The 23,442-nt window shown below is 33.8% G+C and overlaps 3 protein-coding genes across 6 annotated transcripts; 2 read left to right on the plus strand and 1 right to left on the minus strand.

The window, feature by feature from the left end:
• The first annotated feature begins 176 nt into the window (after window positions 1-176).
• Window positions 177-2,781, plus strand: LOC409614 (group XIIA secretory phospholipase A2). The gene is made up of 3 exons (XM_393116.7): window positions 177-563; window positions 962-1,029; window positions 1,124-2,781. Exons 1-3 carry the CDS (start codon window positions 323-325, stop codon window positions 1,439-1,441), a joined length of 627 nt encoding a protein of 208 aa, XP_393116.2. The 5' UTR covers window positions 177-322; the 3' UTR covers window positions 1,442-2,781.
• LOC107965500 (high mobility group protein homolog TDP-1) lies at window positions 1,905-3,111 on the plus strand. Its single transcript, XM_016916184.2, has 3 exons — window positions 1,905-2,030; window positions 2,154-2,429; window positions 2,524-3,111. Exons 1-3 carry the CDS (start codon window positions 1,963-1,965, stop codon window positions 2,531-2,533), a joined length of 354 nt encoding a protein of 117 aa, XP_016771673.1. The 5' UTR covers window positions 1,905-1,962; the 3' UTR covers window positions 2,534-3,111.
• A 1,206-nt stretch (window positions 3,112-4,317) lies between these two features.
• LOC724159 (histone acetyltransferase KAT6B) lies at window positions 4,318-23,132 on the minus strand. 4 transcript variants are annotated; one of them, XM_026444986.1, is made up of 6 exons: window positions 22,616-23,132; window positions 18,908-19,687; window positions 15,197-15,669; window positions 14,269-14,792; window positions 10,152-10,549; window positions 4,318-10,073 (listed from the first exon to the last, which is right to left on the minus strand). In XM_026444986.1, the coding sequence occupies exons 2-6, from the start codon at window positions 19,451-19,453 to the stop codon at window positions 5,022-5,024; spliced, it is 6,993 nt and encodes a 2,330-aa protein (XP_026300771.1). In that variant the 5' UTR covers window positions 19,454-19,687; window positions 22,616-23,132; the 3' UTR covers window positions 4,318-5,021. The 4 variants fall into 4 exon arrangements, with proteins under 4 accessions (XP_026300771.1, XP_026300773.1, XP_026300772.1 ...); XM_026444988.1 differs by having other exon boundaries at window positions 14,704-14,792; window positions 22,616-23,130; XM_026444987.1 differs by lacking the exon at window positions 22,616-23,132 and adding an exon at window positions 21,840-22,560.
• Window positions 23,133-23,442: the final 310 nt, after the last annotated feature.

Here is a 23,442-nt window from a genome sequence, read left to right on the forward strand (position 1 = left end):
TAACAAAGAATATTATAATTTTAATCTTTGCATTTCCGTAATAATGATTATAGATAATTATTGTTAGTCAAGCAAATTTAAAACAAATTTTTTATTAAGATCATTTTTGATTTTGATTTAAATACGTATATGCATTTGCACATATACTTGTAATGGAGAATGTACATATGTGTATAATATGACAAAAGTTGTTATATTACGAAACTATCTCGTTGTTTGTCACCACGTGTCCACAATCAATTATATATTTATATGAATCAATTTGTCTAAAAATATCTGAACGAATAGTGAAACGGTATATCATTAAGAGCATCGAAAACATATGATAATGGATTTTTCTCAATATCGAAAAATTCTAATTTATATTTTGACTTTTTTGGCTTATGCGTGGTCAGGTTATGGAGCTGGTTTATTATCGAATTTAAAAGATGCTGTATTAGCAGCAGAAACGGTATTTCAAGATTTATTCCAAAATGCGATTACTGTTGCTAGAAAAATCAGAGATATCCACGAAGTATTTGATGCAGCAGTGGAAGAAAATTGTATCTTTCAATGTCCAGGAGGTATATACATTTAACCTATTACTAATCGTTCATTACAATTTCAAATTTTTATTCTATCGTACTTCACTCCAAAATACGATGATTTGTCAAAATCTATAGCGATAATAACATTATAATATAACATAATTTATGACATATTTATGTATTTTATTTTATTTTTATTTATCTCAACATGTTATGTAATTCATATATTTATAAATAACATTAGAAATTTGTTTTGCAAGATATATTCACGATTATATATTTATGAAATAAATATTAGATATTAAAAACTATCTAATATTTATTATATAAACTATCTAGTATTTATATTTTCAATGTAGTTAAATCTAATTGGTTGTTGTTTAATAAATTTATAATATGAAGATATATGCATATATTGTTTATGACAATTTCAGGTATGACACCGAAAGCAGATTGGAATCATAAACCGCAAAGTAACGGATGTGGTTCTCTAGGAATCGAAGTAGGCAAATTTTCGAAAATAAAGACACAACATCATAATGTGTTATTGTAATAATAAATAACAAGAAAGAAATTAATCAATTTAATGATTTTAGATAAACCAAGAGTATCTACCGCTTACAGAAATGACGAAATGTTGTGATGCGCATGACATTTGTTACGATTCTTGTAATTCGGATAAGGAAAAATGTGATTTGGAATTTAAGAGATGTCTATATAAATATTGCGATGGATATCAATCGTCTGCGATAATAAATACATGCAAAGCTGCAGCAAAAATGCTTTTCACTGGTACAACTGCTTTGGGATGCAAGAGTTATATAGATGCACAAAAAGAAGCTTGCTATTGTGGAGAGAAGTGGAATAAGAATAAGAAACCCAAAAAGGCTGCTCAAGCAGGTGGAGAATTGTGAAAAAATGGCGTAAATGTGCCAATTAAATGAAACGTATTATAACGTTTCGTTTATGAATCTTTAGTAATAATTATATGATTTTGTATTTATTTTTATATTACATATGTGACAAATATTAATTTATCGAAAATTGTACGATACGAATATTTTAACATTCAATAATAATATACAAGATTATATTATTTAATTATATATAATATTAATATTATATAATATTTATATAATATTTATATTATATGATTTAATTAATAAATATAAGTTTATATCGTATAATCATTCATTTCTCTCTTAACCTTTTCTATTTCTTCTTGGAGAGAATAACCAAATTTGAAAAATTGATTTATAAAAAATTCAAATTTTTATTTACTCGTTTGTCTTGGAAAAACAAGGGAAGGTACGTTTTTCATTGACAATGTCACTTCAATTTCAAAGTTTTTGAGAAAAGTTTTTGCAAAAAATTGTCAAGTAATGCGGCGTACAACAAGAATTTGTTAAACAATTACGACAGAGTTTCGAGGAGGATGGGAAATACCGGATCCGTACAGTCATCAAAATCGCGAAAAGAACGAAAGCGAGAAAGTGGTGACAGGTAAGACAATTTTTGATTTACTCCAACATCCTGTTCCTGATAAAATTAACAATAACATACTAATAAAATCAAGTATAAAAGATAGTACATAAAAACGTACTTGCATCTTTTACCTTTGGGTAGCGCAGATGATCGTCCCGGAAAGAATAAAAGAATTGTAAATGGTTCTGAATCCCGAACCAATGGAAGAGAGAAAATAAAATGTCGTGCAACTAATCCTTTTATCATCTTTTTTCTACGATTACGAAGTAAAAAACCTAAGGAACACGTAACTGTAATTGCACGAGCAGCAGGAAAATTATGGACTCAAATGAGTCCGGAACAAAGAAAAAAATATATAGATTTAGCAAATGCTGAGAAAAAAAGACGACAAGAACGTAAAAGAAAACGAAAGTCAAGGTAATCTAATCTGTGTTTAAAACAAATACATGTACATTTGTTATCTTTAAATCTGCCTAATAATAATTTAATAAAATTAATATAATTTGTTTAGAAGAAAATAGAAAACTGATTGATGAAAAATCACAAGGTAAAAACTGAAAGAAATTAAACAAGTGCAAAATTGTTCTTGCTATGCGTGTATCAAGCCACGCTCTACAAGTTTTTAAAAGTCTTTTATTTGTATAAAATATTCTCTCGAAGCCTTTATTTTTGATTCGTTTTTATTTGTTAGTAGTTTTTTTTTTTTGTTAACTCTATGTACAATAAATATTGATGTATTTTTACACTATCAATGACCTTTTTTATCGTTCAAGAATTATGCTAAAAACTAGGCAAATTTCCTTGCCTCTCGCACTTATAGTTTCATCTGAAAAAATTAAATTCATAACATACTATAAATATATTATTTGTTCGCGACCATTCCCCGAAGCGTCGTGGACAAGAGGGAAATTGAACGTACACCACGAACGAGCACCATTTTACATTTCCCATAAAGAGGTCGAAGGAATCAACGTCTTATTTCCTTTTATAATTCGATACAAAAAATAATTTCAGCGTAATTCTTTCGACGCTCCGTGGAAGAATTTTACGCAATTATTATTTTTTTCGAAATTAATATGTGCCCTCCCGCTCAATAATAGAAAATAAAAATATTACATACAATAGAGAATAAAGAATGGATATACGTGTCTATGTGTATGCGCGCACGTTGTACACGCGTGTGTTGTCCTGCCTGCATATCTGTGCACGTAAATAAAGAGCATATAGACTCATTGCCAGTAAAATCTTATTTATATCGATGTGACATGTAGTGATGGTAATGATAATGGTGACTATTGTGATAATGATAATGTTTACATCGACAACAACGGCAAAATAGTAATTATAATAACAATAATAATAATAATAATAATAATAATAATAATAATAATAATAATAATAATAATAATGATAATAATAATAATAATAATAATAATAATAATAATAATGATAATGATAATGTTGATGCTGCTGTTGCCGTTGATGACGACGACGACGACAACGACGGTGATGGTGATAGTGATGGTGATGGTGATGGTGAAAATGCTGATGATAATGATAAAAATGATAACGGCAATGATAACTATAATAATAATCATTATAGCAATAATAATAAGAAATATGACAATGATGAAGATAATCGATGGCTGCAACAACGGCAAGAATAATATTTTATCATCAAGAATCATTAACGAGAAACAGTATGTTCATATTGATGACAAACGAAAATTACCAATCAATGATAATGAACGAGTTGGCAATCATAATAATTAATTTGTAATAGTACAATTATAATCATTGTAATAGTAGTACAATTATTTTATACAGTAAAGTACAGCGTGCCTCGAAGAAAAAGTAAATAACAACGTTCAACAATCGATAATATCAAACAGAATATTCTTTGCAAATATTATGTGTAATACACACACACACATATATATATATATATATAAATATATATATATCCATATATGTATTATACACAAAATTTATTGCGTATATTAATATATACACACTATTATACACAAAACGTAACACCGTTGCAGTTTCAGATAGGAATGCCCTATTAAAAATAGGTATCCATTTGTCGATCTTGATTGAATCATAAATTGTATATACATATATGCATGCTTATTTACACACGTATAAGAGCATGTATGTATGTATGTATATATATAGAGAGAAAGAGATACATACATATAGATACATATATATATATAAATATATATATATACACATATATATGTGTATATATGTATGTATATATGTATGTATATACATCCATATACAAATATGATATAACATCATATTTGTATATATATATATATATATATGTAAGTATATACGCACGCGCGCGTGTGTAATCACCGATCGACAGATCACATTCAATAGATTAATTTATCGTTTTAAATGCACAAATTACGAATTCCAAGTTTCGCAATTTACTATTCGATACTATGATTATAATTCGTACATATATGCCCTCTTCTATTTGCACGCTTACACACGCGCAGATTCTTATTTTCACCAATTAAAAATTCATTTAACGCAAATTCTTTAATTTCTAAGATGCAAACGCTTCTATTTACTTTGTTTATATTGTTATTTCTTGTTATTTGATATTTGTAGATTCTGAATTTTAATAACTTTTTATATCAACAGATTTTTTTTTATATCAAAAGTGAATAAGTATATAAACAAAAGAAAAGAAAAAAAGAAGACGATGAAATAATTTCAAAAAAGTAAAATATTCATAGAGAAAAGATAAAAAAAAAATCTACTTATTAGAATTATAATTATTTCAAATAATAAAAATGGAAGCTAAATGCAAGAAAATAAAGAATATTCCTCTAGTAGATAACATTTACCAGAGTTCGTATAGAAGAGAGCATTAATCGCCAAGATGAAACAATCATTGTAAATTGATGAACCGCAATATGTGGAAATTCTCCCTTTAATCGAAGTGTCGTTATTGCAAGTAAGAGAATGTGCGCTTAGATGGATTTAGGACTAACGTGGCCTCATCGAACTATTCAGAGGTTGCATGAGACCTCCATTTATGTAACCGTGATACGTTGTATACACTGCTGCTGGATTTTGTTGATGCGGATCTTGAGGGTACGGTGCAGGTACATTAACGACTCCAACAGGCAATTGACTGGCTTGATTCATGAAACCTCCAAGTTGAGCTGCTTGATTCATGTAACCGGTAGCAGGTTGTGCTACTCGATAACCGTATTGGGCCATAAGATTTGTATTCAATGCCACGTTAGGACTAACTCTACTAGCGGCGCTTTGCATTTGAGGACATGTACTTCCAGGATCGAGAGTTTGACGATATAAGCTTTCGCTTGGGTATGGTTGTGCAAGAGACGCCATATTTGCATTTGCCGATGATCTTGAGGTTGATCTACTGGGTGGTCCTGGAGTAGTAGGTGGTACTGTGTTGACATTATAATAATTTTTTGCGTAACCAAGAGGTACTTGAGGCGGTGTCGGTAATTGTCTTGATGTTTGCGGTGGTGTCATAGTGTGCGGTATAGGAGGTGGTGGCGTTAAATTCATCGCTGGAGGAGGCGTAGGAGGAATCATTTCCAATCCATTAGTCAATTGTTGTAATTTTGCTAAACTGCACGAATTTGTCGTTTGATGATTTCCAGAAGCTGAGAGAGAAGGTGCCGGTGTATGCGAATGCGGTGGCATCGCGCTTGTTTGAATATAAAAATTTGTCGCTGTAGTACATGGCGTCGGTGCACCAGATCTGCTACTTCGATGTTGAATCACGTATGTATTTTGCGTTGGAAAAGTTTGAGAAGCAACAGCCATATAATTCCCTTGAGAAATAACAGCCATATTGTGTGAGTGAGCAGCATGCGTGTGAGAATGAGGATGCGGATGAGGAACAGGCGGTACACTCATTGACGAGGATTGTTGATATTGCGGAGGTACATGCGTCGTATGTGCAACCGTCGTATGGCTCGTGTGGGAGGTCGTGTGACTCGTGTGAGAGGTGGTGTGCCCTTGCGAAGAGACTTGAGCATGAGACGTAGGAGGTGTCGTTCGATGGGATCGGCTACTTTGCTGTGTAGATCTAGATCTATGAGTCGTTTGTGAACCACTAGCCCTTTTGTTACTATGAGATTGCGTTTGTGATTGCTGTTGTTGTTGATGTGCAGATTGTTGTTGTGCAGATTGTTGTTGTCCTTGAGATTGTTGCTGGTTTTGACCATGCGCCATACTTTGATTTTGCGTTTGTTGAGTCAAAGATAGTTGCATCGGTTGCGGTGTGTGAGACGGTGGTAAAGGTTGCGGTGTGTGACTTTGTCGCATCGGTTGAGGACTTTGCGTCGGTATACTTTGCGGTGTATGAGATTGCGAAAGAGGTTGCGGGGTATGGGATTGAGGTAACGGTTGCGGCGTGTGACTTTGCGGAATAGGTTGTGGACTTTGCGTTTGTATACTTTGAGGCGTGTGAGATTGCGGAGTTCGCGGCTGCTGAAGAGGTTGAGGTGTGTGAGGCTGATGCATCGGATGGATATTAACGTGCGTTGGTGGAGTATGTTGAGGCATCGAACAATCAGTATATTGTACTTGCGGCGATATATTTACACCAGCGGATGTAACCGGAGTTATTTGCATAGGTACTGAAATTGGAACCGTAACCGATGCTGGCATCGAAGATAATGCACTAGGTGGCCTTTCCACGCTATTTTGCGACGCAAGATCACTTGCGATCGATGTAGGAGACTCTAATCCTAACTGACTCACGTCTAAATCACAATGACCATAATGCAACGAATGAACCGAATTCGTTGTCGAGTCAGGTGTGTAAACTCCCATAGATGGTAAATCTGGTTGCGAAGGAGGCGTTCGTTTTACCGAACCAGGATTATCCAAATGTGGCGTGGTTTTACCACTTTCGGGTGAATTTTGTTTCAATTCTTCCGAGTGTGTTTGAAGATGAACAGAAGTTTCTTGCTGTTCGATAACGGGCAAAACTTTCTCTTGCGGCGTAAGTGGTCCTGTTTCGGGTGATGCTAAATTAGAAATCATAGATGATTCTTTTCTATTATCCGTAGATGTTGCACAACATGTTTCTATCTTTGGTCTCGTCAATTCTTCTTTTGAATTTTTTAACATTAATCTTTCGGAAATTCCATCAACTTGTCTATAACTATTTACATCTTGACCAACAGTTTTAAATTTTTCAATTTCTTCTTCTTTAGGCGAAGAAAGGTCAGGTACCAATTTAGATGTTTCTGAATTACACATTGTTTTTTCAGATTTCTCTATATCTTTATCAAATTCTTCTTTCATAACTTCATTTTGTTTCTCCTTCCTTTTCCTTGCTTGCGCTTCTTCACGGTCGTTTTCGCTTTCATTTCCGTTTCCGTTTTCATTTTCATTTTCGTTTTCGTTTTCATTTTCGTTTTCATTTTCATTTTCATTTTCGTTTTCATTTTCGTTTTCATTTTCATTTTCGTTTTCATTTTCGTTTTCGTTTTCCTTTTCGTTTTCGTTTTCATTTTCATTTTCGTTTTCCTTTTCGTTTTCGTTTTCGTTTTCTTTTTCCTTTTCCTTTTCGTTTTCGTTTTCGTTTTCATTTTCATTTTCATTTCCATTTTCATTTTCATTTTCGTTTTCATTTTCATTTTCATTTTCATTCTGATTTTCATTTTCATTTTCATTTTCATTCTCATTTTCGTTTTCGCCTTCATTTTCACCTTCAGCTTCAGCCTCATCATTATCTTTACTTGCATTTTCACTCTTACCTTTCCTCTGTATCTCTTCTTCCATGACACATAATTCTGATTCCGATTTCGGTTTTTGTAAAGAGAGAATGATATCAACATTTTCGAGTTTCTTTTCTTGTTTCTCATTATCTTTTGTATTTTCAGTTCTTTCGTTTGAATCATTTTTCACGCGAGTTACGGATTTCGATTTAAGTGCAGGTACTTCTTCTTCGCCTTCATCTTCATCTCCTCCTTCGTATTCTCCTGGACTAGCAGATATTGTTACTTCTGTTTCCGGAAGAACGGCTGAAGAGTTCTTTGAGACATCAGTATTACCATCATGGGCATTTTCCAATGTACTATTATTGCTATTAACTAATTTTTCTGTTGCGTTATCAATTTCTTTTTCCGTAGAGACTATCGATAATTGTTCCAAGGCGGGAGACGATTGTTGTCTCTTGCTCGTTAAAATAGAATCGTTCTTCTCTTCAGAACACGATGAAGGGGATAACAATGGTGGAAATATCACAGGATTTTCGGATCGATCTTTTATAGGAGTTTGCGGTTTCAATTGCGGCATTTTTAATGCTTCTTTCTCGACTTTTGCTCTTCCCCGTCTCGATACTGGTAAAGTTTTCAACATATCTTTTGTGTCGTCTTTTCCATTACACTGATTCTGTTCCGAATTGTTCTGTTTCTTTTCTTTCGCTTGCTTCGTTTGTAAGCATTTAGTTTGCCGGCTAGTCACTTTTAACAAAATATCATCGACTTTGCATTGCTTTTTCGTCGGTTTTTGTACTACCGATGACATTATCGATTCCATCGCTTTTGAAGAAAACTTTTCTATCTCGGTTATATCGTTCTTTTCTTTATCTTTCGAGTAACTATCTTTATCCTTTGGCTTATCCCGTTCTTTCGTTTTCTCCTTTTCCTTTTCTCGTTCTTTATCTCTCTCTTTCTCTCGCAAAGATTCCCGCGTCCTTTTTCTACAGCTGCCTTCAGACTTTTCTTCTTTTTCTTCGATCTCTAGTTTCTCGGAATGTTTTCGTTTTCGCATAGGCGTTGTCGACGTTATTACCGATTCTCCGTCGTAACGAGATATTTTCGGTGTTCTGATTCTCCGTCTCGACATCGTTGTCGTTGCTGTAGTCATCGTTGCTACTGTGGTGGTAGTGGTGGTGGTGGTGGTTGTGGTAGTCGTCGTTGTCGTCGTCATTGTTGACCCTGACAAGGATGTTGCTTTCGTCGAATTTATCAAATTTGTATTTTTTGAAACATTCATTGCTCGAGAATTCCTCGATGATGTTGATGCAACATTTTTTGCTTCCACTACCATCTGTTCTTTAATATTTTCTACCGCAGTGGCGACAACAATATTTCGATTCCTTTTTTCCGTATCTTTATTTGCTTCTTTCGCTTCGTTCGGTTCCTTTGCTTCCTTCGCTTCTTTCGTTGCTTTTATTTCTTTTGGTTCTTTCGCATCTTTGGTAAAAGAATCTTTTTGCGTGGAAGATTTCTGGCCCGTTTTCTGTTTCAGCGGTGAAGATCTTCTTTGCCCTAATCTTCTACTCCTCGGTTTCTTTTTAATCTTTACTTTTTGAATTTTTTCAACGATAGTTGGTACGTGTTTCGGTTCCATGACGGGAGAGGACTCGGAACTGGTATCACCGCTTTCTTCCGGACTTTGATATGGATTAGGAATTTGCGTGAGCAATGGTATCCATCTAAGACAATCAGGATCTAATTTGATACGAGAACTCTTTCGTACTTTCGCCATATGAGCATCCACTTTGCTCCAATCGACTACCACAGCTACTTTAGAATTTCCCTCTCCCGGTAAATGGACCGATCTAACAAATCCCAGCAATTGCATAGCAGTTGCAATATCGTGAGCTGACACACCAGTCTCCTTTGTTATATCTCCTAATTTAATATCCGTTGAATCTCTATGAGTATCGAGATATTCAAGAACCACGCTTTTCCAAAATGAATGATACGATACTCGGCCAAGATCGGATAGTGGTTTCTCCGGCGTCCCAGGGATTCCTTCCACTTTAGACAGTAGATAACTGAATTCAATCAAGAACCTTCCGAATCCTTGTCTTTGATATTGCGGTAAAGTCATGATACATGACACATTGTACCTTTGCGCGGGACAATGTTTCTCTTTGCTGAAATAACCAACTAAATGACAACCATATTTATCGTTTTTTGTTACCGCGTAAAATAAAAATGGTTCTACATCGTAGTACAGCGTCTTATGATCCAAGAATAATTTTGCTAATAGACACAAATTTTGACAATATATCTTATTCACGTTTCCATCGATCTGAAATGTAACAACAACGAATTTTTATTCGATTCGTAATTTCGATAAACAGAAAATGATATCATTTGCAAATTATACCTCAAAAACGGATAATCCGTCACATCTGTAGATTTCGGTAGCCGGTGGATGCCTCCATTGGCATTTATCCATATGCCTGTCAAGTACGGCCCGACTTTTTGTATATTTTAAACAGAATTCACAGAAGAATAATTTAGGTAATCTTGCGTATTCTTGGGGAAATGGACTGGAATACCATGTCTCTACTTCATATCGACCAAAAACTATGGCCGCGGGATTCCTAATGCCATTCCCAGTATTTCCCGTATTGCTCGTATTGTTTCCTGGATTCACTGTCACAGTTTCCTCGGTATTGTTCACAGTGGTTAATCGAGCTGCTCTATCCCGGGCTTCTTTAAACAGGTCAACATCCTTTTGTGTGACACCCGGCGGTAGAGATTGAGGTAGAATCGGTTCCTCTGTAAACAAATATAACAAATTAGTTTTTTTTTTTTGCTCATCGTTCGTTTCGTTATTTTTCTAATCGAACAGAATAAAGAAAATAATTATTATTTCTCTCAATTAAGATTAATTAGTCCATGTTAATTTTTCCAATTTCTCATACTTGTTTATCACAAAAAGAAAACATTAAATTCGCAGAATAACTTGCAATGCAGACAAATTTTTTTGTTATCAAGACAAAAAAAATATGTAATAATTTCGATACGATACCAACAATAAAATACTTCGCTTTGAAAAAAAAATAAAAATGGGCAAACATAAGATTTACAAAATATTACAATAATTTACCGATATAAAAGTGTTTCGTTTATTAAAATACAAAATATACTCCATTCAACTCGTCAGAAATAGGACGGAAAAGAGGGGGGGAGATGGAAGAGGAAGGGAAAGGAGAAGAAAAAGAAAAAAAAAAGAAAAAAGAAAAAAGAAAAATATATCCACTAAAGAAACGGAATCATCGTCGCAAAGCGTAAATGTTAACTTGTGCAAATAATTTTCAGTAATAAAACCGTGTGCAATAACAATCGATTAATTTATTATTGTTAATATTGTGGTGAATAGTATCTAAAGCAAAGCTATAGGGTAAATGTGGTTTTGTGGGATGTGTTGGCAGAGTAATAAGTTGGCTCTTCAATGGTAAAAAACTTTTTTCCTTTTTTTCTTTTATTTTTTTTCGTTTCTCTCTTTTTCTTTTTTTTTTTTATTTCTCTTCTTTGTATTTGCAATTTCTTTCGTTCTTATATTTTTCTTTCTTTATTAAAATGCTTTTTGCTGGAACTATGCTGGAAGATATTTATTATAAGAATTGTATTAATAAGAAGAGCTTGTTGAATTTCAGCAGCAACATTTCGATATTATTAATATTAGATGGTCGAGTTGAGAAAAAGATATTCCATATTTCTTCGTCCTGTTAACTGATCTATATAAGTTTATTAAATTTGTTACGCATTTCTTAATTCTGTTTCCTTTTCCTCTCGCTCTCGCTCTCGCTCGCTCTCGCTCTCGCTCTCTCTCGCTCTCTCTCTCTCTCTTTCTTTTGTTGGTAAAATCAAGATATCAAGATATCAAGATATCAAGAGATGAGAGAAATTTTTATGATTTCGATTGAAGTGTCATATACTTCAACTGTTTACGAATAATATGTATATATGTAATAATTTCAAAATTTCTTAGTGTAATAGCAATGATTATCCGATAATTATAATGAAAAAACAATAATAGATAAAAAATGATATTTTAGATATCAATAACAGATAAAAAATAATTATAGATATTTTAGATATCTCATTAAAATTTTTTTGTACAGATATCATTGTCTGTACAATTGTAAAAGATCGTTTAAATTAGATATGAAAAGTAAAACAAAAAAATTGTGCAACAACGAAATTATCATGTGTACGATTCAATAATAATTGAGTGTATTTGCGTTCTACGTGCACTAATTATTATATTATTATATATTATAACTATATGGATATATATATATATATAAAAAAAAGAACATGTAGAGCCAAACAGCAGCGTTATTAGTTAGAACATGCAATAATCATATAAAAATTTTCATAATGTAAAACGAATGGAAATATTATATATAGAGTAACGAATAATGTGAAAATGAATCAAAAATAAAAAGAAACGCATTCGTACGCGTTACATATGGCACAAATTTCACATATGATAAAATATTATTTATATTTTTATATGAAACAAATTTCCATGTTTTACATCACAAAATATGCGATAAACAACACGTCCTATCAAGCAACCTGATTGTTCTTGATCCGCATACGGTTTAATTTGATCGTTATCGTTATTTAATACATTACATATTGAATTAAACGGATGGAAATAATTTGGCCCAATTAATAGAGAACAATCACGTTTTCTTGAAATAAGTTGCGACAGACGTACATTTACACACACATCATACCACACCACACCGCCAACACATCCACGTGGTGGTGAGCGAGGATTAGATTAGAGGGAATTCTTCTTTGCGACTTGGGTGCATCATCGAGGTTAGGATTCGTGAACGGGTGGGGTAGATTCTTACCCTTCCTGGTGGAGCAGGGTGTCGCGCGGGGTGTCGTGGTGGTGTTGGTGGTGGTGGCGCTAGTACAGGCTCGTGGATTGGACTTTAGGCTGGGATTTGATTTCACGGAATCAGAACTCAGGCCGGACCTCGAAACAGCGGGCACAGGGTGGCGTGTTTGATTCACTTCCACAAGAATATTTTTCTTTCGCGAAGATTGATCGGGCCTAAGAGCTGACATCGATGATGATGATGATGATGATATTGACGATGACGATGACGAAAGCGACGATAACGGTAATGCTGATGGCGGTGATGATGATGACGATAATAATGAAGATGAAGATGATGATGATGATGATGGCGATGACGACGATGACGACGACGACGACGACGACGACGACGACGAGGATGACGACGACGACGACGACGACGACGAGGACGACGACGACGACGACGACGACGATGACGATGACGATGACGATGACGATGATAATGATGATGGTAACGGTAACGGTAACGATAATGGTAAGGGTGACGATAACGATAACGGTAATGGTAACGGTAATGGTAACGGAAATGTCGACGATGATGATAATGACGATGACGACGACATCGACGATGACGACGACGATGACGACGACGATGACGACGACGACGAGGACGACGAGGACGAGGACGATGATAATAACGGTGATGGGAATGACGGTAAAGATGCATCTGTCGCACATTTTATTAATGGCGTATTATCTTTCATTAACTTTCTTCTCTCGTATTCGTGCCTCTTACTATTAACCGCGGTTTTAACCAAATTCGACGGCGTCATTTTTGGCATTTTTTCATTAAGAGAACTAAACAACGTTTCATCAGAAGGTGTAAATATTCCAGGCCGAGGAATTCTCGTTATATCGTTCCTTGTCTCCGTCTTCTTTTTTTCTTTTAATTTGCCTAAATCAGACGATAGATTGTCATTCTTATTAATTTGCGTTCCTTTTAAAACTTTACTGCTCTTGTTATCACTATCATCCGAATTAGGCCGCTTTCTTCTATCAGGCGCATAATTAGGCGTCAAAGTACTGGATCTTACTCTACTGTTAGTAGGTACTGAAAAAAAGTGACTTAGTCCATCGAATAGACCTTTTAATTGACCAGTGCCAGGTTTAATTTTATTTACGTCCACGTTATTAAAACTCTCCGATATAGCACTACCATTCCTATTGCTTTTCTGTTTTTTCTTCCCATCAAACGAATTGATAACCGGTAATCCGAACGTCGATGTACTGGTTACATCGAGTTTAGGTAACGGTGCACCAAAAGTATTGGTAATATTACTAAAAAATGGCGATTCCATGTTGAGCTTAGCTGCGGCCGCAGCAAAACCCCAAGGTTTATCTTCGTTTAAATCACATGAAAACGGACCTCTCGGTTTAGGAGAGGCATTGATAATGGTACTGTCACCGCCATCGTTACCACCTCCAATAATGACAGAACATTTTTTCTGATTATCGTTATCGACATCGTCATCGTCATCGTCGTCGTCTTCATCGTCATCGTCGTCGTCGTTGTCGTCGTCGTTGTCGTCGTCGTCGTCGTCATTGTCTTCTTCCGAGGTGGACGAATCGTTGGATGCGCTAGAGTTATTACCGTCCACCTCCTCTTCCTCTTCTCCCCCCTCCCTGACCCCATCCCTGACTGCTCCCTCCTCTTCTTCATCGTCATCGTCGGTCGAATCACTGGTGTCGTCGGAAGAATCAGTATCGGTCGCGTCGCTGCTGCTGCTACTGCTAGACATTAGCAGTACCTTTTTACTGGATATGGGTTGTTTTTGGTTCGCGTTTCCCCGAGTTAACCTAGGACTAACGTTCTGAGAACATTTTAATTTTTCACTGCCCCCCACCCGCTTCAATTTATTGTGCTCCGCGTTAAACGCACTCAGTCTAAAAAATTTTTGCTTCTCTTTGGAAATCCGATCGTTTTTTTCTTCAAGTAGCCTACCCTGGCCTGCGAGTGGGGTGGGGGGTTGTGGTAAGGGAGAGGAAATCAAAGGTGGTTGACGAGGGGAGACAACACCCGCATTACCGTCCGAGCTGCTGTCCACCTGTCCCACTCCTGCGCCAGCTTTCTTCACCGGAGTTGAAATCGTCAGGCTCTTTCTCGATATCGTGGATCTGAAACAGGTGTTATCCGTTTCAATTATATCGACCGTCGATCGATAATTCTTTCTTTCCTTCGTTCCGGTCTAAAGATTTAGCCTTTATATCGCGAATAAATTTTAGATTCAACTAATCGTAATTAATAATCACTTTTTATCTATCGATTAATCGATAATTCGTAAAAAAAAAATCGTACGAGAATCGTATTTCGATTCAATTCCATCATTTTCATTTCTTCTCGGTCAAGAAGAAAGATTGCTGAATATTAAAGCGAACACGATTCATTTTTTTAAATATCACGAACTACGTCATATAATAAATAAAAATATACATATACGCAGATTTCTTACGATATAATCTTTCTAATAATTATAACATTTAATCGATCGATTAATATCCATTAAAAAATTTCCGCTTACTTTCTACTCTCGCGTAATTTGCTAAGTCTCTTCCTTGCATTGGTCGGTGTCTCTTCGAGCGAATTTGCCGTGTCCTGTTGTATTTTATTCTTTTTATTATCATCTTTTGATACCGGTATATGCGGTGTTTGACAGTGTCGACATTTCCAGGGTATTTTATTCTTTTTGTCAATTGCTGGATCTAGACAAGTAGGATGGTAACATTTGACGCAACCGGAACATTTCACTAGATAATTCTGCGATTCCCGTTCTAACTGGCAACCGGCACATGTTGGAGAACAGTCGTCGCAAGACCACGTTATACCTCTTTCAACAAGATTCGAAAGTTCAGGTGGTGCGCAAGAATTATGTAAAGCTGCACCGCATACATTACATCTGCTCAGTTTTTCGGAAACATTGCGTTTTGTATTATTATTATTTCCGGCTATCGTCGCGCCAAGACATTCTCTGCATATCGGTAATGGAGCTGGCAACTGCAACAGAATTGAATAATATATTTTGATATATATCCGATTTAACAATAATACGATATATTTATCCATATATTTATAAAATATATAATAAAAATAATATAATTTCATTGTATTATATGTAATATATATGTATGTATTATATATAATATATTATATATAATATATAATTTATACGTATATAATCTGCACGAGTTTCGAATAAGATTTTTTTTTTTCGTGTTTCTTATTATACATCGATGGAACGAAATCAAACGATTAAAATAAATTACATTCTTCTCGATGTTTTTTCCCCATAATTTTCGAATTTTTCTTATTCTTCTTTTTATGCTTTTCTAAAGGTATGATTTTAATAATTTAAAAATACCATTATAAACAAAGAAGTAGAGAAATGTTGAAAAGGAGCACAACAAGTGATTGAACAATGATGATCTTTATATTTCAATTAATCGATATTTTTACTTGATTCCGATCAATCGTAATATTCACAAACAACAATTTTAACGTGCAAGAAATATACATAATAATGATAGCCATGATCATGATCCATGTCTCGAAACAACGACCTGTTGCTCGACGAACGACTACTTATAACTAACAGCTATACAACTGATCGATCTATCTCTAATCCTATCTTTTTCTTTGACTTTTTTTAATATTTCTTCATAGACGAATCAATAATTCTTTAAAGCTGAAAAAATATATGGATAACAATATTCGTATCCGCAAAAAATATTTTCCCTGATATCTTGATTACATTTTGTCTTTAAAAGTAAGTTTTAAACTTTGAATGCGAATTTAAATTTAATTTATTTTATAACATCATCGATTTAAGAAACAAGTATTAATACTACACATATGTAAATACATCGAAGAACAATATTCAAATCTATTGTCTTGAGTATACGCACATTCTATCCATTCATTTATATATTCTTTTTTATCCTATGTATATATCTATTAGGAAAAAATTAAAAAAAAAAATTTGATAGAGATCTATATATTTATCGTGTCGATAAATATTTCTCTTGATGCGTTCGTTTCAAATGCGTAAATAACATCAAATTTAATAAAAATTAATTACACGTTACTCTTCGATGATTTAATTTTATTATTTGTCGTTTGAGAGAAAACAAGAAGAAATCATATAAAAAAAATTAAAATGTAAAGAAAAAGAATTAAAATGAAAAAAAAAAAAAAAAAAAAGACTTGTAATTGAAAAATTGTAACTTGTCAAATGTATTATAATATAAATGCAAATAGATATTAAGTGATGCGGAGCAACGAAATCGAGAACAAGTTGAGAATTCAAGAAGGACAGGAATGAGAGCAGAGTGGGGGCAGTGAGCAAGCGGAGGAAAGGGGAGATTGGCAGGATCGCGCCGGCGTGATCGTTGGATAACGTCGGACTTTCCGTGCTCTCTGCGGCTTGACACGCATAAAACGCGGTCGGCAGGAGAACAGAGAGGAGAAATGAATGCGATGGAAGAGAGGGAAAGGGGTGAGATGAGAGGAAAAGAGACAGACAGACGTGCATGGAGGATCAATAAGAGAAGCGATATACAAACGAGTCACCGGAAGTTGACCGCGATAGCGTATCGTCCTGAGTCTTGCTTCTCTATTCAAATTCCCCTCAAACGTGAAACCGCGACTAACCATCTTGAGGCGTGGGCACATGCCGTGACGACTCCCTAACTACGAATATAGGACCGCAACGATAACGCAATATGTATTTTCTTCTTTCGATTCTTGTAAATATCCTATGAATTATATGCAATATATCCGTAATAATTCTCTCTCCGTAATTTATCGTTATTTTTTTCATGATAATTGTGTATTTTTCTTCTGTATTAATTTTTATCAATTGATTATGAATATATGTCTAATAAGTATCTTAAAAACAAATATATTTATTATATCTATATATTCTTTCTCAAACCATATTTTGATCGACTTAAATCTTTATTATATATTTAATTAACAACAGATAGGATAACGAAATAAATCTTATTTATATTTACAAAAAAAAAAAAAAAAATATTGCGACATAAACGATCAATATTCAACTTCATTTCGAAAATAATTTTAAACACAATCATAACTTTGGAATACGTTAATACGATCTACCGAGCACGTAGATGGCCAATTATTAACAAATTCGAGAATTGACATTAAATTAAAACAACAATTCATAAATACTTGGGTGATGAAACATATATTTATATCCTACTTACAATAATCGAACAAATTAAACGCAACATTTTAATTATTTTACCTTGTAAATTAAAACGGCGTATATATGATGTTGTGATATATCTTGTTTATACCGTGGCGGTACAACGTTTATTCCGTTACTGTGGCTGCCAATTCGCATATGGGTATATGTATTATATTGTGCATATTGTCCAATGCAAAGAAGCAAATATTGCGAATGTTTAACACGCTAATCTATCTGTGAAACGATCGATGAAAAAATTGAATCATCTGTGAACGCTTCTTATTGAACTTAATAATCGATTAATGATATGTTTGTATTGAAAGATAACGATAATGTATAGAAAGATGCGCAAGTTAAACAAATTCGATTATGAATTTGATGTGAATCAATAGCTCTATAGTATTTATGTATATTGTATACGTATGATTTATCATTATATTGATATTTTAAGTGAATGATACATAATGATATATAATGATATATAATGATATATCAGTATTTCTACAACAGTTATATCTTTTTTTTTTTTTGTTTCATTTACATTAATAATTCAAAAAGATAATATTCTAGATTCTTTATTTTAACATTCTTTATTTTCTTAATACATGCGTTGACGCATATTGTTACTTGATAAGGAGCAGTATAAAAATAATTTCAACTGTGAAACAAGAAGAGGAAAAAGCAAAGGAAGAAGCAAATATCTTATATTTATAATTTGCTTCGTCACATGCGATGAATCTCCAACGCGTAAATTTTAATCCTACAGATACGCGCGTGCGCGCATATATATGCATATACGCGCATATACGAAAAAAACGAATGTCAAATCATTATCAATGATAACAATTCGATAGTTACATTTTATTAAAAAAAAAAAAAAAAAAAAAAAAAAAAAAACAAATTGTCAAATTTTTAACGAAATATATGTAAAACATGATTATGTACAAATTAAAAAAAAAAAAAAATATCAAAGATACTGAATATAACGTATAATTAACAAATAATGAAAAAATTCAAACTCACCTTATTTACAGGGGGCTCCGGTGGCACAATATGAGCGTTTTCTCCATGTTTCTTAAGATAAGGTGGCCTATCCGGTTGCCGAAAAAGTCTACCATCCTGTATCACAAGTCCTCGATCGACTGCTCTTTTAGCAGATAGTCTAAGCGCTGTTCTCAAATCACCTTCCGCTTCTTCCTCAACTGTATGACTTTGTCGGATGTATTTTTCGATGTTCTTCAAGGTTGATCCCTCCCTTTCTCCCAATTCTCTAACAGCCTTACCCAGTACTTTACTAAGATCGGAGGCCTTGCCAACCTTGAGCGGTTTCGATTGTAAGCCACCAGGATCTTTGTACGAGGATTGTCCTTTATTAAAGATCTTGAGCACATCGCCACGTTTTACAGCAACTTCCAGGTGTTCAGCGATTTCCTCCTCGTGATAATTATGGTGTTGTCGAATCGCGTGACATATCCGCTCGACACTCGGCCTCTGTTTCTGGCTGCGTATTTTTCGGATTGCGTCCAGGAACCAGGCCGACCACGTGTCAGCGGACTCGGGTTCGTCCATTTCTCGTCTCCGTCGGCCGTCTGCCGACGAAAGCGGCGGCGGCGACACCGGCGACGACAATCACGTACCAGGCCAGGTTATACACACCCGATGAACAATGCTCGACTGTCTACGAGTTAATTTTTACGAGCAGAGCTTATGACACTCACATTCTGCGCCTTTAGCATGCAGGATTTTCGTACGAGTTGCTTCACATCTCCATTCCAAGGTCACATTATATTTCTTATGCTGATCCTAAAATCAGTATATACACATGACGAATTAATATCTTTCTTCCTTTTTTTTTCCCTCATCCTCCTCCTCCTTCATTAATTTACATATAATATAGATATGCACCAGAATAGTTATATATCCACATTTTATTAGTCGCGTAAACTGCCATTCGATTACTATATGCGATAATATTATTGGCTGCAATGTATAAATTATGACGCATTATTTGAACAAAATTCAACTAATGTGAAAATTTTTTAAATGAAATATATTATATGTATATGATGATCTTATAGAAAACTTATTTTTTAATTAATCGACTCTCTTTTTAATTTATCCAAAAACATCTCGGATTTAATATCGAATCTATTATTTATCACGAAATCGTTTAAACTATTCCGTTTAAACTATCTAATTTTTTAAATTATTATCGATCGATTGACCGATTTTCTTCTAAACGACAAACTTTCTCTTCGACTTAAGCAACTCGACACACACACACACACACACACACACACACACACACACACACACACACAGAGAGAGAGAGAGAGAGAGAGAGAGAGAGAGAGAGAGAGGAGACATTTTAAATCATTACATATATGTCGATATTGCGTAACTTAAAATAACCTAAATACATATAATTTACTAACATAAATTGATTGTACCAATTTCACGATCATAATACGGATTTTTAAAATAAATCCGCAAGGAATTGTATAATGAATAATTTCTCAGTTTTTTTTTCGTAGTATTGATTCTCTGTTCAAAATCAATTCAAATTTCCATTTATTATATTTAATTAAAATTATTCTTATATATATTAATTATTCTTTATATATATAAAGAAAGAAAATCTATACTATCTATCTTTATATTATGATCATATATTAATAAATCATAATAATTCTGAATGAATTTACTATACAATTGATGGATAAAAAAACAAAAAGAAATTATATTATTTAAAAAGTGAAACAATTTATTTAGAATAAGCAATAATGCAACATTGTTTATATTGATTAATCTATACTATACGTTATCAACATTATATTTAATTTCTCTGATAAATATAGCAAATATTCTTTTATTAAGCATTCTCATATTGTTTGCAATTATTATTCGTTTATTAACCACTGATGATTGATTAAGCGAATAATAAATGAATCGACTGATAAATCTAGTGAACTTAATACTCCTTATTCATGAATGGAGATTGGATATATTTTAAAAACATATTTTATAATATGATTAATTTTCGTATATGCATCATTGATTAAAAATTTTGGAAAATAAGTGTATATCGAGTTATAGTTAGAAAAAAAATATATATATATATATATATATTTATATATGAGAAAACAAAATAAAGGCAAATCGTGATAAATAAAAAACTATTTGTCTATATCTTTTTTTCACTTAAATTGTAAATATTTGGTTTGGTTTCAATTTTATTAATCAATCAATTGTCGGGATGCTTCCAATAATTATGGAGAACGGAGAATATATACGGAAACCTCGACATAGGATCGAGCAAAGAAGGGAAAAAGAGTGGGAGAAAGAAAGAGAAGCGACAAGCGAATGAATGCACTATATATTCAGAATTTTCTGTTGAAAATCGATGAATGTAGATACTTATATTATCTATAAATCTTTTCCACGACACTCCAATATTCAACATTTTTTTATAAATATAATTTTTTCTAATTCATTCCATTATTATAAAAATTCGAATATACTGATTGAATGAAAATATTTTCTATTCAATTTACCTATCATGTCCGTTTAAGATACACGAAAGTGTATATAGTATAATGAGAAAGAAGGACGGCTAGTAGTCAGGCCGACTGACTCTGTTTGCTGGGGCCTTTCTCATCCGACGGAGAGGTAAAAGAAAGGATGGCAACAGAGAGAGCAGCTGCCACTGAGAAAACGGACGGTTACTGAATGGTTTCTACTACTGCTGACTTGGTATTTGTTAGTTCTGATTACTCGATCCTCGTTCGTTATATTTCGTTTTTACATATGTTTTTTTTTAACTAATACTTAAAAAAACCCATATATATATATACACTATTATTAACAAACATTTACTCAAGATTACATGTTAGAAAATTAATTTCAAAATTTTTTATTACGAATATATAAAAAGATTAAGAAAAAATAATTTCACCTGAAAGATATGTTTGCTAATAATCACCAACTGGTTACCGTCGGTAGCCATTTTAATCTTAATCATAGCCAATTTATAATTTTAACTTGAAACACGTACTTCCATGCAAATCGAAAATCTTGTCTGACGTTTTTCAAGCAGAAATAACTGCTACAAATTATTATAAATCACGTTTTTTATAAAAAAAAACACTTTGTATAACTAGTAAACGTAATCGCGACGGCCGTCGCCCACAAAGTCACAGCTAATGCTACTGTCTATCATCTAACAATTAATCGTAATTATATTAAAACACTAAATTTTCAATACTTCTTGCTTAGATATTTTGTGCACGATAACAATTAAGAAAAATATAAGACGATTCAATTATGTGTCCAAGTAGACAATAAGGACACAAATTTCTCGAAGCCCGACGGGCAGCCATCTTGGGTAGGCACGGTCAACTCTCCGCTGTTTCGCACAATTTTTCGCGCGCAAGAATAATCTTTTAATTACAACATCGTACTGTTTATTTTTACGAAGAAATGCCTGACAAGTTAATTTCATTCGATAATACACTTGTTCGACCATAGTACGAAAAAAATTATTGAGAACAAGTAAGGAGAAACACTGCGTATAGAAAATTATCTTCCTCTCTCTTTTGCACTCTATTGTACATTCACTCTCTTTCCCTCTCACTCTTTCACGAACTGGCGGCCGACCCGCTAGCCCGTATGCGTCCGATGATAATTCGCGTGGTTCTCTTGCAAGGTATAACGAAAGACTAATTGCTTTACCTGATCCTAGTAATTCCATATATAAATCCACAGTGAAATCCACACAGATCACTAGATACTCGTACACAGGATATTCAATCACGATCACTAATTATCTCGCGACAACGGCGTCACATTTCACACAAATCAACAAAGGTTACCCACTTGACAAAGATGGCGGTCGCGGGGGTTACACACTGCGCGCACGCGGTGGGGAGCGCACTGCGCACACCGCGCTCACAGTTACGGCGAAATCACGAAACAGTCGTAGGGGCACACGTTTTCGTCGACCAATCAAACCGTTTACTTTGACTCGTACACTCTCATTACCGGTCACACGTGCCTCGCTTTTCGTTCGTTTTCTGGCGCGCGCGCACACATGCGCATCATTTTTGTATATCTACATTGTATCTTATGGGATATCTGGAATAAAACACTTAAAGCGCGGGAGTACATGGTATAATAAAAACGTATGTTAAAAATTAAATTAATAATTGCTATTATTATTAAAAATATCCGATATTTATATATGCGTCACATTTCTTTAATCATACTTTTTACCTTCACTATGGCCGTCATTTGCTTTGCGATCACTTTGACCATTCCCAATCAGTTCCTCACATCACACACGCGCATCTGCTATATGACGCTGTACAGAAGCTTTGTCAACGAGTTTTCAGGATCGTATCTTTCTGCTTTTGAACCATGTACCTATAAATATTAACATTTCTTTTTATATAAACTATTGTTTCTCTTTTTTTTTTCTCTCTTTATGAAATTATCGAGACATAATATTTTTTAAATATAATTTTTACCAATCTATATATAAAATGAATTTAAAAAAAATA

This window comes from Apis mellifera, linkage group LG14 (genome assembly GCF_003254395.2).
Source record: "Apis mellifera strain DH4 linkage group LG14, Amel_HAv3.1, whole genome shotgun sequence".
NCBI lineage: Eukaryota > Metazoa > Arthropoda > Insecta > Hymenoptera > Apidae > Apis > Apis mellifera.

Bases quoted from the DNA above. Each gene is read 5' to 3' on its own strand.
- LOC409614 (XM_393116.7), top strand. From the start codon at position 323: ATGATAATGGATTTTTCTCAATATCGAAAAATTCTAATTTATATTTTG. The intron at 564-961 runs GTATATACATTT...TGACAATTTCAG, and splicing joins TATCTTTCAATGTCCAGGAG to GTATGACACCGAAAGCAGAT. The intron at 1,030-1,123 runs GTAGGCAAATTT...TAATGATTTTAG, and splicing joins GTGGTTCTCTAGGAATCGAA to ATAAACCAAGAGTATCTACC.
- LOC107965500 (XM_016916184.2), top strand. From the start codon at position 1,963: ATGGGAAATACCGGATCCGTACAGTCATCAAAATCGCGAAAAGAACGA. The intron at 2,031-2,153 runs GTAAGACAATTT...ACCTTTGGGTAG, and splicing joins AAGCGAGAAAGTGGTGACAG to CGCAGATGATCGTCCCGGAA.
- LOC724159 (XM_026444986.1), bottom strand. From the start codon at position 19,453: ATGGACGAACCCGAGTCCGCTGACACGTGGTCGGCCTGGTTCCTGGAC. The intron at 14,793-15,196 runs GTAAGCGGAAAT...CACCTGTTTCAG, and splicing joins AAATTACGCGAGAGTAGAAA to ATCCACGATATCGAGAAAGA. The intron at 10,550-14,268 runs GTAATAACTCTA...ATTTGTTTACAG, and splicing joins AGAGGAAGAGGAGGTGGACG to AGGAACCGATTCTACCTCAA.